At 35.0% G+C, this 18,463-nt stretch overlaps 1 protein-coding gene across 3 annotated transcripts in view; it reads right to left on the reverse strand.

The window, feature by feature from the left end:
* Positions 1-17,869, reverse strand: part of LOC131069459 (uncharacterized protein At1g51745) — a 50,394-nt gene extending 32,525 nt beyond the window's left edge. Inside the window, exons 1-3 of one of the 3 annotated variants that reach the window (XM_058004888.2) lie at positions 17,559-17,869; positions 17,059-17,328; positions 12,631-13,730 (exon numbers count right to left, since the gene is read on the reverse strand). In XM_058004888.2, coding sequence (XP_057860871.2) covers positions 12,631-13,730; positions 17,059-17,285 — 1,327 coding nt within the window. In that variant the 5' untranslated portion in view covers positions 17,286-17,328; positions 17,559-17,869. The remainder of the gene's footprint in view (positions 1-12,630; positions 13,731-17,058; positions 17,329-17,558) is intronic. The other 2 variants (XM_058004891.2, XM_058004899.2) reach the window with 2 other exon arrangements.
* Between the last annotated feature and the right edge of the window lie 594 nt (positions 17,870-18,463).

Raw genomic sequence — 18,463 nt, forward strand, 5'->3', positions numbered from 1 at the left:
GAGATTGTAACCACCCAAGATATAGGAACTTCTATGAAAGCACAAAAAAAGATTAGATATGCGAGAACAATGCTATTCTATCAAAGGATGCAAATGATAGATTACATGACTCACTTCTATAATGAATTCGATTACAAAGGGAACCCCTTGGTTATATAGACCATGGTGAGAAATAGGATTGCATAAGATTATGACGTGTCTTAATCTTATGACTTGAGACATAAAGTGATAACTATCCTATGTATCTTAAGTAAACTTAAGTAACTAGTATGAATAGGACCTAGGTGATGAACAAGCAAGGTAAAACACCCCTTCAACACCAACAAAGAGAGACATAAAATGAGTCAATCTTGACAAAAAAAGACAATAAATGTCCACAAGAGACAAAGTCATCATGAGTCATCATTGCTAATTGTCAATTTTGCCTTGTTGCTAAGGTCATCCCAAATGCTACCAAAGTCACAATTCTACATAAGTCACAATTGTGGAGGTACTATAGAAGATAACACTACCAAAGATGAAATTGTAATTTCTTTTGCTACCAAAGTCAATGAGAACAATCCTTTGACTCATCTAACTCTACCAAATTTACTATAGAAGATAACACTCCCAAAGATGAAATTTTACTTTCTTTTGCTACCAAAGTCAATGAGAACAATCCTTTGACTCATCTAACTCTGCCACTGCCTCAAAAACTCACACACAAAACCAAAATCTTCTCAACCTCGTTTTACTTTACTTTTGGTGATGCGAGATTGCTCATGGACTCAAATGCTCCTACATCACGATATAAGTCATATGTCCACTCAAAAATAAACAAATTAAACTTGTAAGTTTTTTCTCCTAACTGAGGATCATGTGTTGGGTCAAGAATTTTTTTTCATTGCACGAAGAAATCATGTTCCACATATTAACATGGCCTAAGCTCTCCATAAAAAAGCTTCACACTTGATCTTTGCAACAAATCTCAACTATCACCTATCTTCAAGTAGTTCCCTAATTGTCGCAAAAGGGAATTTGGTTCTATAATTTTCAAACAAACAAATGTAGGATGTTGTATCCACAAACTACTCTTTCTTGATAAATGGGTTTAAGGCTCCCCAACCTACAAAAGATCAATGTTGACCAAGATTTGACTATCCTAGAAACTACAAGGAAATTTGAATCTCAAGTTTGGCCCTAACAATTTCTTTTTTCTCCACTAACTTCTTGAAAGCTAATAGAGCAAAAAAATTTGAAGGAAGAACACTTAGTTAAAAGGAAATTTTGGGTGACTCGTGAAACCTCAAATTTCACGATCTTCCATTTGGAATCCCATGTCACATTCCAATTTGGGGCAGCTAAACAAACTCCCACTATATTATTGAATTAGTAGTGCTCTAGCACACCATAGATGCATGCACAAAAGCACTGTTTGTGCAAATTATAAGATTTATCGAGACTTGCACACATCTTCTGGCTACGCTTATGGTACCATGGATTTAAGTAAACTCTTTCCCACAACCTAATCCTAAAGGAATCAATTATTATGACTTGTCCTCTTGTAGTAAACTTTGCAATGGATATGATCACCTAGCTAAGAGTTATCCACGGACTCGTATTATTTAAATTAACAAAATGAGGCCATTTAGATTAGACATAAAAGTCACGAGTCTCCAAGAAAAGGAAATGCTGACATTTAGCCAATCCTCAAATCCACTGAGTCTAGACACAAGCATGCATACTGGATGGGAATGGCCAACAACTCTAATCCTACAATCCATCGTAAGAGATTGGTAGATCAACTCCCTCTTCATTAAAAGCTATAAGTCTTACCCCTAAGGTAAGAGGATCAAGGGCCAAGGTTTCAACTACAAAATGTCCAAACAAAAGATATATGTTTGATCCCCTAACTTCGATGAAATTCTCTTTATGACAAACAATGGGTGCCATAAGTAAAGGTAAATATTCAAACTTCCAAACTACCCATTGAGGTAGGAAAACTAAAGGAGAATAAAGAAAAACAAAAGTGTTATTCTCACCTAATTTAAAAGACAACTCCAAATAGGCAATGCAATAGATAAGGCTTAGCCAAGCATTAACTTTAAATAATGAAGAGTTTCTATCAATATATCATGGACATGAATGCCACATCCAAGATGTATAAATTAAGGACTACTTGAAAATTGATTTGGGTATAACATTGCTAAAGGCTACATGTAGCAAAGTTATATGAAGAAACATCACCAAAAGGATTTGTGAACGGCAATAACCCTCGCAACCAATACCTAATCCCATTCAAGAAGATTTGCCATCCTATGGGATCCTACTTGGATTTTTGTCTACCTACATGGAAAGAAATAAAACAACATTTGCAAATGACTATGATACCTATCCTTCAAATCAATGTTTATACCTAGATCACCACAAGAGGAAAGTGAAATCAAAATTCGAAAAAAAATTTGAGAACTTAGCCTTATCAGAAGTGCCCACTAGAAAGCAAGTTAACTTTTATATTGAAGATAGAAAGACTTCAATTTTAGACATACATTGAAAATTTGGCTATTTTGTTTCCAAATAGAAAATAAACAGCATTGAACCAAAAGAAGGGTTCTGCACCTAGTTAATAGCTGATCTACTTCTAGGGCTATCTTTAAAAAAAACGCATTCAATCTTGACACATTCTGGCTTGCTTAACACCTGATTATTGAATCTTAAGGTCAAATCATCACCCTGTTAGTCTCCTCATAAAAGGCATGTTAACTCACAGTTGTCCCTTCTGATGGGGTTCATGCAACCTGAACTGATCCAAAACCCAAAAGATGTCCAAGGGATAACATTATAAATTGCTAGAAACTATATGTGTTATATGCAGAAACATGTTAAATGGTGATTTAGAAATTATAAACACAATTCAAAGAGTGACATTTAGAAATTATAAACAAAATTCAAATAGTGTTATATGCGCAATTTGTGCATGTCATACTCTAGAGCTAGAGATATGATAGTGTACCTTTCACTAACTCCATCTATCTTCTAATGCATGATGCTAACTATCTATGGAGAAGCACCCCTAAAGGTGGTTGTCCAGTACCACATGCTATAAAACATGAGTTGGTGTTACCATAGGCCATGTGAATGAGCTGGGTGGTATAGCTTAAGTTATATTTGAATGAAACGCTTGGTTCACAAATCCCAAACAAAACTAGAAAAGAGGTGGCATGAAATAGTCTGTTCTAGAAAAGAAAGTGAAAAATGTGGAGGACAATTTGAAGATTTTGAACTAAGATGTTTTTCAAAATATCTTATTTCAAAAATCAAATTCAACCACACATCTTGGAGTAATTCAGCACCCAATTTTGTTGCTGAAACCTTACCTTCAATGATGATATGACTCATAAAATGGCAAGCTGCAAAAGTGGTCAATAAACACAGGAAACCAGATGAAATAGGTGGCTTTCCTCCACATTTGAGAAGGATGGCTCCATATTAAGATTTGGTATTTTTTGGGGGCATCGTATTTACTTTTACCTTACATCAAGAACAAAGATAAAAGATGGACAAGGATGGAAATGAAAAAGGGTAACCTTCAAATGGAATAGATGCAGAGAACCACTCAAAAACCCTAGAAAGATTGCAAAAATCAGTAGCTCTACTCCTCTGATGAACGACACAGAATGTGGATGAAATATGCAACAAGTACAAGTGAAAACAGTAAGTTGATTTCTTTAGAGGGAAGGAAACCAAATTACAGAAAACTTTATATTGATATTAATTCATCCACACACCCACTTATCAATGATTTTACAATCAAATATTGATAAAAAGACACTGAGAAAAGCAAAGTGAGAAGAACCCTTTTAGATTGAACGTAATGTCTTTCATAAAACATGTTGTTGAATAGATAGACGGATGACCACCCTAAACCCTTAGCCAGCTCTCTCAACTACATTCCATATTCCTTCATTTGAAAAATCCAACACTTTCCATCATCTAAACCCTTAACAGTCACACCATTCTTATAAATAAATTCAATAATAGGAACCACTCAAGCTAGCTTGTTATTAAGCCCCCCAGCCACTGTCTTCACTCTGATATTGGATACCTATCAAATAATATAACTTAACAATCCTTAAGACACGTGACATGTGACTAGTCTTCTCGAGTCTTGATTATGTAATGCTATTAAGCCCAACGAAATCATTCTAAGTATAGGAAAAATAATATCATTGATATGAACAAAGACCGTCAACCATTTTGACTAATTATGTACATTCCATCAACAAGTTTCTTGGGATAATAATTTAATTTCTATAAGAAGTGAACATAACCTTTGACCATGGAGCATCTATGATAAACTAGCGGATTTGAACAACCCTTGGAAGTATAAATTTTGTGAAACTTGGTGCTTGGGTACATATGAAAACTTTATCACTAACCACCTTCATCCACTAGTTGAGATTGAAACAGACTCCAAAATATCTGACCATGTTTGTTCTGAAAGGGCAAAAATGGGTGTCTTATCTCCATTGATGAAAAATATAACGGGAGCCATCCAATATCAAGGCTGGGGAGCATTGGTAAGCAAAAGGATATTACTAAACATAACATAACTAAACATTGTTTGCACAGAATGTACAAAATTCATAAAAAGAACACAAATTCAATTTCAATTGTCAAATGTTAAATATAAATCAAAATGGTTTATATCAGTGCAACTGCACGTGGAAAATCAATGTAGATTAGTATATTGGTTTTCATCAAGGGTATCAACATAATCAGCCAGTTCATTAGAACTACAAGCAGCACTATTTGCACTCCCAATGGCTACACTGTGTAAATGTATTTCAATTTTCAATTCAAAGAGCAAGTTATATTCAATGTAATTTTCCTTTTCAAGTATATGTTATTTCACAATATAATAAATCTGATTTCTTTTCTTTGTTGCAGGTGGAGAGAGAGCATTAATATTTTCTATGTACTCTCCACAACATTTTATCGGTGTATATATATCATGGAGGGGACCGATCAAGTGGTACCTTGATCGATCATGTCCTTTGGACATGACTGACCAAGATACCCCTTGGTCATGTCCCTCCATAACTGATTACTAATCGGTGCCATAACATATGCAGATGAACCGATATCATTTCGGTTGTCAATATACAACATAACAAGGCCGATGGTAATCGGTGGCAATGTTTGATAAAACTCGATCAATATTAATCGGTGGCAATGTTTGGTTTAAGCCCAATTAATATATACGGTGGCAATTAAAATGGTTTAAGCCCGATAACTTAAGTTAGTTGGTTAGCAATTCATTTAACCCGATAACATTAGTTAGTCGGTGGTAATGCATTAAGCCCGATAACCATTTAATTCATCAAGCCCGATCATTATGTAAATTCGGTGGCTATTAAAATGGTAACCCGATAATGAATCGGGGGGTTAGAACAAAACCCGATCATTATCAGTTTATCAGTTTAATAGTTTACACTTAATTTAATCATCAGTTTGCATGAGTAACATAATTGATAGATGCTGTAACAGAATAAGGAGAGCAATTATAACATAAATATCAGATAAAGGAATAATCAGTGAGATCTGAAATTATCTATCAATGAGATAGATGATTGAATGGGAGACTTCATTTATCTCCCATTCAATCATTTATCTTACCGAAGCTATTATGTATCAACACTATGCACTCATTTTTTAGAGTTAACTGGGATCTCTCTTTTTTTTTTCCTTTTTGTATTAAAAATATGACTTCTTTTGGTTTTTATGTTAATTGAGTTCTCCCTGGGTTTGCCCACGGCTCGGGATATACCCTAGCCAAATCCACAAGTCCAAGCAAGACCCTAGACAAACCCTAAACAGACCCAGATAAAGATCTTGGTCCCATCCTGTTATGATATTTCTTGGAAATAAATGCAAAAAACTGTAACAGGTCCAATAATTAGATACTAAATGTATGAATTCAATATTTGATGACATGATGATATGGGAGACAGTTCTCTTCCTTATTTATAGGAATATCTATATATGGACACACCCCTTCATCCTATTTAAGAGGATATACAGTAATACTACCAACTAAAACTAATGTAAGGTTAAGCATGCCAGAAGTGCTTATCCTTATTATATTTGGGAATATGTGATATTAGAGTCATAATACATCCAGATCAGTCCAAGTTCAGCCAGGGTTCTAGCAAAACCCTGTATCAAAGGTTCATCTAAAATATTATAGCCAACCATCTAAAGAGCACCATACCAAAAGCAATCTCAAATGAGCAAGGCCACTTTGCTAGTATAGTACAAATCTTGGATAGAGTTATTTTGGCCCATGAATTCAATCACTTGGTCAAAAAGAGCAATTGTCAAGGTATGCTTGTCAAGCTTGACATTACTAAAGCCTGAGATAAGTTCAATTGGATTTGTCTTCTCAAGGCTCTTTGCTCATCCAGCTTCTCACAACACAGATATATATAAATGAGCTGATACTTGTTTCAGCATCCCCCAAATTTTCGGTTTGGGTGTTGCCCAAAGTAGCACCTAGGAGATGTGCAAACAAATGTTAAACTACTCACTATCAAAACAGGATGGCACTGGGATCAAGCTTTGCACGGACAAGTTATTGCACACAAGATGTGGCAGCCTCTAGGTGAATACTAGACTGCCATTACAATTTAATGCTCGAGTCACCATTACTATGCTCAGATCAATGGTTGATCACTAAGTCGTTACTAGGAGTGATATGTACATAACTCATAGCATGAAGACTAGAACAAAATTTAGGATTGTCACACCATTTGGTATAAAAGTGTGTCAGCAGGGTAATGGTATCTTCTTTCACAACTGTATGCTTTGGATCTTCTTAAGGAATTTAAGATGGTGAATATAAACCTTCACCTACCACCATTGAATTTGGAATTTGGAGTTATGTTGGCTTCTTTTTGTCCTCCTTAGATTATCAATACTACTTTCGAACTTTGTATAGGCAATGAGTAGCTTGATTTACTCAAATAACAAAACCAGATTGTGCTCATGTAGTCAACAGATACGCCAATTACATTGAATATCCTAGAGTCATTGGCAGGTTGCATGCATCAAGGATACTCATCAGCATGAGACACAATACTCTTATGGGAATGAAATCGCTTAAAAGTTGAATGTGCTCCCTTAACCCTTATTGGGTTGGCAACCAAGATGACAGAAGGTCCAGTCCAAAATTTTCAATTTTTGTTTACTATCTTAAAAATAGCGCTGCTTGGTAAAGCAAGATGCAATCCACTAATACTCTTTCATTTAGTGATACACAGCATAAAGGCATGTTCACAATTGGATGAGGAGCAATTCAAATTCAGGACAGTCCTAATGAGGTTATGCTGAGTGCACACTGCCTTATTGCTGTATTATAATCAAAGTGTTAATTAAAGACATGGAATTTCCACAGTCCATAATGTTAGTTTGTGTATTTCTGGATTAGACTATGTGAGTATTTTTCTTCATCAACATTTCAGATCACACTCTGACCCATCATCAGGATGAACATGCAAAAGAAGAGAATTGAGAGTTGAAAAACGCTCACATAGTCTATGTAATGTCCCCTTTTGGGCTTTCCACTAACTTTACTATTTAATGAGATAATTATACTCATGATGCTTAAGGACTCGATTGAAATTGCATAATGACTCTAGACGAGATTCAATTAGCAGACCTTATATGAATATTAGATGTTCATCTTGACAATAATATAACCTTTCTAATATTATGTTCCAAAAGAAATCTGTTGTGAAATCAAATAAAAAGTCTGATAATTATAGATGTATGCAGAATTATCTGTGATTGCTATGTTCACCACCTTCATTATTGATACAAAGTATGTCCTTTGACCCTCTAATAATAAGATCTGGTTGGTTCCTTTATATCATGCGATTTGAATGTCTCTGAATTGGGATTCTCATCCCTGATCACTCTATCCATCATGTCTCCTTGTAAGCATGCAATCTTGACACTATTTCTGCTTGTTAAATCTTTTTTTGACATGCGTCTATGGCCTTGCAAACTGGTGGATACACCACCTTCACTTGGCTGATTTAGTACTCTGCTATGAATCAGTAAAAATAACCAATATCCATCCTCCTTGTCTACAATATGATCCTCCTTCAATATCTCTTCCAGCGGTCAGGATGTAAGGAGTTGTATCTCCTCAGTCATGTCTTTCCAACAACTTAAACTAATCAAACTTCTAACGGTTTTGACCTTTTGTTTATTGTCCAGATTATTAACTTATCTAATTATCCTTTGATCAATCTTATCGTTCTTCACTTAATTTGTTATTAGTTAATTACTAACGCAGATCGGAATTCTCCTTTTTGAACAGCGATAAGGTAGAGGATAATCTCTTGTTTGGGAGTCGATCTATATTACTTCCTTGACAATGATTATGTGGAAGACTCTTTACTTGTTCATGAGATCTGTAGTGTCTTCTTTGACAGAGGTTATGTGTGAGATGATCCATGACTAGAATTGACCCGTTGATAGTGATCTATTTCTTGCTTGTAACTTAATAACAGTTCTGATCTTATCTGATTGATGGTCATGTCACTGGATGCTTTTGATTCCTTTTCTTTGTATCTCTCAATGTGAGGGAGAGGTCAAACCTCTTCATTATGGATGCCCTTTGGCAAGAGACACACCCTTTCACCATTAGCACCCTTTGAAGAGTGCAACTCTTAATTACTTCTGCCCTTTGAAAGGAACACAACCCTTCTCAATCAGATCTGCATTCCTTATTTAAATCAGATCTGCACTTCTGATTCCCAAATTATCCCCCTCAAATGAGGTTCTCTTCTCCCTTTTATATCTCATGTTTGAGTGAGTCGCAACTTTTCATTTCATACCTTTGACCATTCATTAACTTAATTAAAATTTAATTATATTTAATTTATTCTTTTATATTTAACTTTAATTTTATTATTATTATCATTTATCACTAAATTGTATTTCAAAATGGGGACATTACAGTCTAATCCAAAAATATTCCAACTACCATTCTCAAAAAGCTCTAACTTTGTTGTTTTTACTTTTAGAGTTCAGCCCTAATTAGGCCTTTGTAATGAACCCAAAGACTTCAAAAGCAAATTTGTTAAAACTCAAACAAAAGCCAAAAATGCTGGAAGTTACAGATATGTGCCCAATGCTAGCTACTCCATAACCCACATCATAATTTTATGGACACAGGTGCTGCAGCCTTATCCCATCAGGGTTTATGCCATTGTGATTTGCAAAAATGAATGGCCTCTCACCACCATTTTAACATCAACTCATCTTGTGACAATTCATTTAATTTTGATTCTTTGGATTCCTGCAATAGTTGCCCTGATTCTTTGGATTCCTGCAATAGTTGCCCTGTTAATTGAATGGATAAGACAATTATGTTGTGATAGCTAGAGGCTTATAGGAAACCAAACGTTAGTATACTTCATTACTAAGTGCCTCCCCCACAATATACCCATGGATAGCCAATAGAGCAAATCCTAGTGTTAATTTTTTGCCTTATCAAGCATTTTCCTTTTGTGTTCTAATGAATAAAATTAATCTAGTTATCTACCAGTACTCATATCAGATTATTACAGGTAAGTATTCTTCTTGCCTTACCAGTTCAGAAAAAAAATCTTTTGTCATGCCAAGGCTCTTCTAATCATTCTCAACTATGCATTGGCTATTTATATATTACTGAATTTGTGACATTATTATAGTCAATCTTTAGATCGCCTAAGACTCTAAATTACAACCAAACATGTTGTCTCCCAAGATTCCACCATGCCACCATCACCACTGGACATCTCCCTCAAAGAGGGGACATTTCTACTGCATCCCCCTAATGGGAAAAATTAGGACATCCCCAAAACACTCAGGAAACTCAACCGCATCCTTGAATGTCAAAGAAATTTGCAGCCATTCCCCCATATCTAGCATTCAAAAATAAATAAAAAAGGCATTTATTTTAATTGGACCACTAACCCTTATTCTAATAGTCTAATGGACCCCACCCACACCTTAAGCACTCACGAAAAGATATAAAAATTGCATAGCCCTCATCATTTAGACTGGTCAGATTCTTCAGCTTCACTGTTAATCGTGTAAGGAGTGAAGATTTGGCTAGAAATACTAATAGTGAGGGCTTGGTGTTGGAAAAAGCATCATAATAAAATTATGAAAACAGGATGTTCCATGATGGTTCACGTGGTGTCAAAGACCTTAATTTGGGCTTGGTGCCAAGGGCTCTGCCCCTTGCCTCCACCCTGTACCACAAAAGGGTACGCGCCAAGGCTGCTCTCAAACTCTGCAAAAAGTGCTGCCCCCAAACCACACCCCTACCCAGGCACCATTCCTCCACCATCCCCAAATCAAGGTCCTTGGTCACCCCATCCCAAAACCTGTCACCCCATTCCAAGACTCTGTGGTTCATAGGGTTTTCTCTTCATCAATAAATATGAAACAATTTTTAAAAATCGCACGAGTATTAAAGTAGTTTCCATGAAATAAATTGTAAAGCCTGAAGTTGGTTACAGTTTAAAAATCTCACCAAACTGTTTGCACAGCTTCCAGTTATTGGCTTACTAAATCTTTATATCCCTCCAACAAACATGTGTTCAATTTGCTAAAGATTACTGGTTGAATTTAAAAACCTTCCCCTTACTCACTTCTAATTTTCTTTAAAAGAGGATAAGAGGGAAAAAACTAAAATGAAAAGCTCCAAACACTTAACATATTATCATCTATATAGCATCTTTAATTAGTATATTAAATAAGATGAGGCTTCCCATAGAAGGTTTGAAAACTAACTAAGATCAACTAACCTACAAGGGTAGGATAGAGATAGACATAGAGATAGACACAACACTTGGCCATAACATCAGTCTTTCAGACTGCCAAAGAGGAAAGACTCCAGAAGACATAACTCTGACATAATATTGGTGGGAATAAACCTTCTTGCAGAAACTTTACATTGAAATAGCTTTTTGTTTGCTTCCAAACATTCCAGATATAATGAATCTGGAGACAAAGCCAAAATTGGACTGGTGAATCCAACAAGCAGTCTTCCCAATTTTAGAAAGATGGGTTGCAGCCAACTAGCCAAGGGTTGACACACTAACTCCAAAAGTTGTCTGACCATCTATAAAAAGATGAACTGGAGACACTACCCACCAGTGTCATTATTATCGGAATCCTTAAAAAGGGCATATAGGTGCATGGTAAAAGCATAGTGAAATGATTTATAAAAAATAACACAAGGTGTAGAAACTACAATTGACTTGGCAAAAACTTGGACCAGCAAAAAGCTTAGAAACTCTGACAAAATATGACATATGGAAATAAATAGAAGATATTGTTAAGTACTGAATATTTTAAGATTATTTTTTGTATGCCAGATTAGTCAACTATTAATCTATGGCTTGCAGGGTCATTCCTAAATCCAATTCAAATGTCTAAAACTCATTGTTTATGCAGCTACCATGCTGCAGTTTTATATCTGCAAAGAATAATCAGACTATGTGTTCACACTAATTCCTATACTAAACAATCAGTGCCAGCAAGAAAACAACAATATCCAACATAAACTAGAACAATCGACATACATTCACAGATAAATAAGGGAAGTAATCTATCATGGAATGAATGCTCCAACAATAAACTAGAATAATCGATATTCATCCACAGATAAAGAAGGGATGTAAGTACCGGATCATGGAATGAACACTAGCATGTATATGAATTTAATCTTCAACTGGAATACGATCACCAAGGTTGAATAAGGATGGAGACGAATTAGGTCAAATGAAGGTTAATCTCTCTCCCAAAAGTAACATGCACCAATAGACTTGTGACAATGACAAGTACAAACCTAAACTCCAATACATTATATTATAACCAACATGCCCAACAAATAGCTTTTAGGCCCACAATGAATATTCCTGCCCAGTACACCATTATAAGAGTCCCTAAAAATAGATGATGTTGCAAAATCCCCTGTCAACTATGAAGTACCACTATAAAGTACATCTGTATCCCAGTTCCTCAAACATATCGATATATTTATAAGACTCATACATATGTGCTTAAAATATAATGGGCAATAAATCCTGAGACCTGTCAACACTTTGCCTCATTCTCACCATGGCTTCATCTCCAAGAAAACTTAATGTCATTGATTAGTCAATAGGCTCAAAGAGTTCTAGAAAATAGTATCTTGCCAAATAATGTGGCAAACTTGGCTAGAACTGATCGATGGTCTGAAAGCCTTTCTACAAACAGATGCATATCCACATATTTGATATTTGTCTTTTAATGCCAAATATCTTATCTAATGCTAAAGCAATTTGCTCTTCAATAGAAAGCATTTCCAGCAAATTGGCATTCGTATAGTGGAAACTGGATTGTTCAATCCACTGCCAGCTCAGATCTGAGTGCAAGTAAGGAAACTTATCATTAAAAGACAGTTATATGACCTCCATTTTTAGACCACTATCAAGTGCATAGTCTATGTTATTTACATCATAACCAAATTCTGCCAGAAAGGTGGGAAAAAAGAAATGAACTGGTCAAAATAGCCTAAGATAAAGGAATTTACAAAAGCTCTACCTGTAAGGCCATTTTCCTCCATAGGATAGTCAGGATGCAAATAGCTTTTATCACAATAATTAACATCCATGTGCTCTGATAAATTAGAGCATGCATTTTCAGTGACCAGAGAAACAGAATGAATGCCTCCATTTATGGCTTCATAGACATGTGGATAAGTCTGCATTGATATATCTTTCTCCAAAGAGGTTCCTGTATACTCTGAACTATTTCGAGGCAGTGTTGATAAGCTTGATTTAACTGGCTTTGACTGCAAAATACCAATTTCACTCTCCATGTTTCGTTTACGGACTGATTCAACTACACTATAATTGTAATCAGAAAAACTGGGAACTGGTAATTTTGCACTGCTCTCTAGAACCTTTGTAAGAGGACGACGCCGATCACGTCTTTTTGCAAAGCTCTCTTGCACAGGTCCCACTTCAGATTTTTTCTTTTTTAATGTTAATGAAGAGCCTTTACTACTGTTCACAGGGCTCCCATAACCTATGCTACGACCAATATAAGATGGACTACGAACAACATTCTCAGGAAGGATTGCTTTTGGAATACCTTCACATGTTGCAGGCAAATAAGGCTGCTTTTTCTTGGGAACAATCTTCAATCCAAAGTCCTGTAGACCTCTCATTCGAGTTGTTCCTTGGATACCATCATCTTCCACATCTGCCTCATTTACTCGTTTCACCTTCTGAATATCAACAGGTCCTGGAGCACTAATGGAATCTGTTTGCTGAAATGATACAGCTGAATGTGAGGCATCCAAAGGTGAATCATGATCCACAATGACACTGTAATCACCAGGCTTCTGCTCACTTTTATCTTTGGGTGAGCCAGGAACACAGACCTGTGATTGCTTCGCCTTACTACCATGCTTCTTTTCATCAGAGCACGGCACTTCCAGACAAGTGGATTGTTGTTTCTGCATTAGCTGTTTTTTTTCAAGCTCAAGAGCATGAAGAATAGCATCTTCTCTACGGGCATACTTCACCACCTTTTTTGCTGGAAGATTTGCATAAGCTTTTGCTCTCTCTATACAATCATCATACTCACCACATCGGAAGGCTTTAACACGTTTGGATTTCTCAATGTTGTACCAGTCCCTGAAATATAAAGTTATAAACAGTTATTAGCTGATAAAACTCCAAATTATAAATGCTGCTCATATGGTCGCCAAAAATTTTGCAACTGCATTGATTCAGAAAAGCCAAAAGATTCCCATCTATAACAAAGAAAGAAGTTCTAATGTAATAAATTATCAAGAGAGAGATTATTCAAATTATGTAATCATAACAAAAAAGTCAAAAAGGAACTGGAAGCAACATCATAAACAGATAAGGAGAAAATTCAAAAGGATTTCTAAGAATGGCACTATGCAACATTAATCAAAAAAATCAGTTACAGATGACTGAACCAGTTTTATGATGTGCAGAACACTACTGTGAAGACACTTCATAATAGAGACTGTAACGAGGGATTCATCACTACCAACAATTTCCAAAGAGGATGCAGATCAGAATTATGATGATCAAAGATGTGAAGCATTTCACTGTACAAACTTCTCAAAATATTGAATGGATAATCAGTAGCCATAAGCCTCTATTCTTCTCCTGCTTCTCTTTCCAGGAATTTTTTTTTTTAAATTAGTTTAATGTAACTTGAAACTTAAATTTTGTTCCTAATGCTAAACTTTGACCGTCTGAAATGTTTGATAAGTCGCAGAAAGTCATCAGCAGATAGAACATTGATTAGAAGATAAATTATTGTACAACTAGCCTGAAGCCAAGTTACCATGCTTAAAATTTGGTGGTCAGATACATAGATAAAGTTTATTTCAAAAATATTCAGTACTGTTTAGAAAAATGCCAAAAAGGTTGGAACATGTAATACTTATATCATTGAGAATAACCACAAAACTCTTTCTACAATCTCTGATTCATCTGCTTTCTAATCCTACTTACAAAAGAATTTCAAATTGATAACAAAACTAATCGCTTCTTTGTCAAAATCAAAACAAACGGAATTTATTCTTAAGCGTCAAACCCAAATGCAGAATGATAGAACATCCATCAATAAAAACTGAATTGAAGTGAAGGGTATCAAAAAGGTTATTATTCTTATTTAATATTTGATTAAATACTAGATGAAAATCATGGGAATAGTTTAGACCTGTGTTTGATAATTTTTTTAAGTTTTCTACATTCTGACAATAAAAACTGAGAAGGGTATACTCCTTATCATGCCCGACTGTATTGTTAACCAACGTATAACTTTCCTGATGCATGTGTCACCACATTCAATTTTAGCACCCATAAAGATCTGTTTCCTCACCTTCTCCAGCCTCCAATACCTGCTTATTCAATGTTTTCTTCTTGCCAACTAGATTTCAAAGTACTCAAAAGAAACAGAAACAAAATAGTGCAAGGTAAATCTGCTGGACCCCAACGCTGAGAAGATTTTTCCTATAATCAAGAATTAATCAAAACCACAACTTGTAGATACACTACTATGAGTTACAAACTCTGTTATTTGGTAGACCAAATGGTCAAAGATTAATTGATTTATTTCCCATAAGCTCATAGGCTGTTTCTTAAATTTATCAAAACTCATTTAGCAGGACATGATGCCCAATAAGTTCATAAAATGGTCCATGGATGAAAATAAGACGTACAACTTGATATACAGTTGAGTTGAGGCCATATTCTTTCGAAAGAGTAAATACTTATGTCAACCTGATAATGTGAATCATGCAAGAAACTGATTAGTAGATAAGCAAGTATCTCCAATCATGAGTAACTTCAATCTGTAAATCCCAATGTGTAACTGACAAAGTGAATCTTGAAACTGTTGAAGAATGCTTGGCTGTAACTGTGTGATAGTTCTGTGCATCAACATTTTCAATCATTATCTATATCTTGATGACAGCTCGTGGAGTATAATGCAAAATGTTGATGCAAAAAACTGTCACACCATTACAGTCAGTTACAGTCACAAGCATTCTTGTTCACTGTAGCATCCATTCAGAGATAGCCTTTTGTTACTTTGTGCAATTCCAAGAATGCTACAACTGGATCATGTGTGCTCATATATTACAGTAATGAACTGTGATTTTTTTCTATTATCAGCTCTACCTTAAAATAGTTCCATACTCTTCTTTTCATCGTAGTTAACGGTAGCTTGTCTAGGTAATTTGCATTTCACTTTCGTGCAGAAATGTGTCAATTTCCATAAAATGATTGGATGTTTAAAATGTTTTCACACTGCACATATTTAAACAAAATAATGATTATTCTATGCAATCCTCATATGCTGCATGAGTTGAATTGATCTTTGTATTCGATTTAGAAAGACTAACACACATCGACAATTGATGAAAGATTTTGGCAGGACATGTTATTTTAGACATTGTATCCAGGCTAACTTTCCATTTGATTATGAAACAATCAAAATGCTGGAACTTTAGGTTACCAAATTATGACATATGTAACAAACAAGTTGACAAAGCAAACTATGAAGACATGTAACACTGTTGAATTCTCCGAGCCATCCAAAAGCCTTCAACAAGCTTCCTGGTGATCATGAAGATCCTGGCCAAAAAGAATCATGCTTCCAAACGTGATGTCAAATTTTCAAAGAAAACTACCAAATGACCTTGTAGGCCTCTATAAATGACAGGCATATAATCTTCACAAATTTGGTGGTATCAGAAGTAAATGTTTTTGGTACTAAAATTATGAACAATTTTTTAAGGTTTTGTTGATATCTAAGATTTGATTTATCAGTTATTCCCTGTTATTTTCTCGTTAATCAAGTCTTTGAAAGTAGGTTTCAATAACATTGACAAATTACCTCCATTCCTGATTTTCCCCGCTAAAGGACAAAAAAAACATTATGCCCCACATGCCCTTCTTCGCATATTTATTCTATACTCAATCCCAGTCTCATGCTGAGAATAGCTGTTAAAAATGCTATATCTTCTTCTTCTTCTTCTTTATCTTGATATTTTTATTACCAGTCATGTTAATTTGCATTACAGAACCAATAATGAGAATGTCCACTTCATTGCACAAACAAATAAATTGAAGACTTAACGGTTTTCCTCGTTTCCTATTAGATTTTTGAGATGTATCAGGAAACAACCATGTTCAATCCACTTTATTTTAACAATGTTTCCAGTCCAACTTCTTGACTACTCTTCAGAGATAAATTGGCCATAACTTAGGAAATGTTTGTTGATTCTATTCTATTTCCTTGGCATTACACCATAATGTGATATAAGTCAGATAGGTAAGACTTCTATAGAAGGTTAATCGTTACACGGTCAAAAAAGGAAGGATTTATCCACCCAACAAGAAAGACATTTGATGTACAGAAATTGGCTTTGTAATTAGGGAAAGGAAAAAAAAAGACAGAGAGGTCAATGATACTTACACACTAGCATCCTCTCTTCCAAGAAGCTTGACAGGAGTTCCTGATCTAGGAGACAGCAAGTGAGTCTCGGAGAGCTCATCTGCGCCTAATATCCTTCCAGGCCACCACGAGCCATTTCTCCTCCTCACCCAAACAATAGTACCAACTACGGTATCAATCTTAGGAGCCTGACTGGATTCTCCTGCTGTGCCTGATTCTTCTTCCATCGTAACAAAACAGTAGCTCATACACTCAACCAATCCCACACAATCATCGTACGTCTCTCTTTACCTGCAAGTTTAAATTAAAAAAAAAGAAACTCAGTTAAGATCAATAAGCTTTAAAAGGGAAGAAGAAGAAACCTAAAACCATCCCACACCCACAAATCCATCGCTTGAATCATTCACACCCATGTGAGAAACGCAGACATTGAATATTAGAAAATCAACGCATCTCAATAAACTTTCATTATAACGCCAACAAAAATCTAGAAATAAACTTAAAAAAAGAAAAATGAAAACCTGATTTTCAAAATAGAGGTGTATGTTTCTGTTGCCTTGATACTTTCTGTAGAGGATGCTTTGAAATGAGTACGGGCCTCGAAAACTTTGTTTCTCTCCTTATTTGAGGGTTTTTGACCTGAATTTTTTTGCTGACATCACAACTTTCAGATCTGAGAACACCCAATTAGCCCCCGAAAAATGGGTTTATTTTTTTAAGAATACTGATTGAGATTAACAAATAAATTAATGATTAAAAGTTTTGCTAAATTCCCTGCCCTTGTTCTTCTGCGTTCGTGAACTGGAGTTCCAACCCCTGATTTATGAAACCCTTCCCTACAGTTAAGTTCTGAAGATCTTATCACCAAACCCTGGTTAGATATTGTAGTTAAGTAAACTCTTGAGCATCATATGTTTTAAACTTTTTTCCTCACGTTTTTTAATTTATTTAACTGTTGGTTTTATATCCAATGTTGACTTCCTTTTGTCCCATCTACATATTTATTTAATTTTTCATTTTTAAATATAGAGCTACAAAGTTGAAGAAAAAAAAGTTAGGAAATAGTTGCATTAAATAGGCAGTTACAAAGTATTTGGCTAAAATATTTATCTTTGTGTTTTTATAATTGAATAATGTATTTTTATACTAAATTTTAAAAAATATAATATAATGGTTAGTATAAAAGACAAGTGGAATGAAATCATATTGCAAAAATCTATTAAGAATTCGCAAATAAAAGGAGTCACGTAGTTATAGCTTAGCTAAAGTTATATATTTAGAAAGAGGAGAGTTTTGATGAGGTCAATTGTCCCAACCATTGGAAAAATCTTAGTCATGAGAAATGGACTCTCAACTTATTATTTTTTATATCTATATTTTATTACATTTAAATTTTATTGTATCTTCATTTCTTTCTCTAATATAA

The sequence above is a fragment of the Cryptomeria japonica genome, chromosome 6, assembly GCF_030272615.1.
Source record: "Cryptomeria japonica chromosome 6, Sugi_1.0, whole genome shotgun sequence".
Taxonomy (NCBI): Eukaryota; Viridiplantae; Streptophyta; class Pinopsida; order Cupressales; family Cupressaceae; genus Cryptomeria; species Cryptomeria japonica.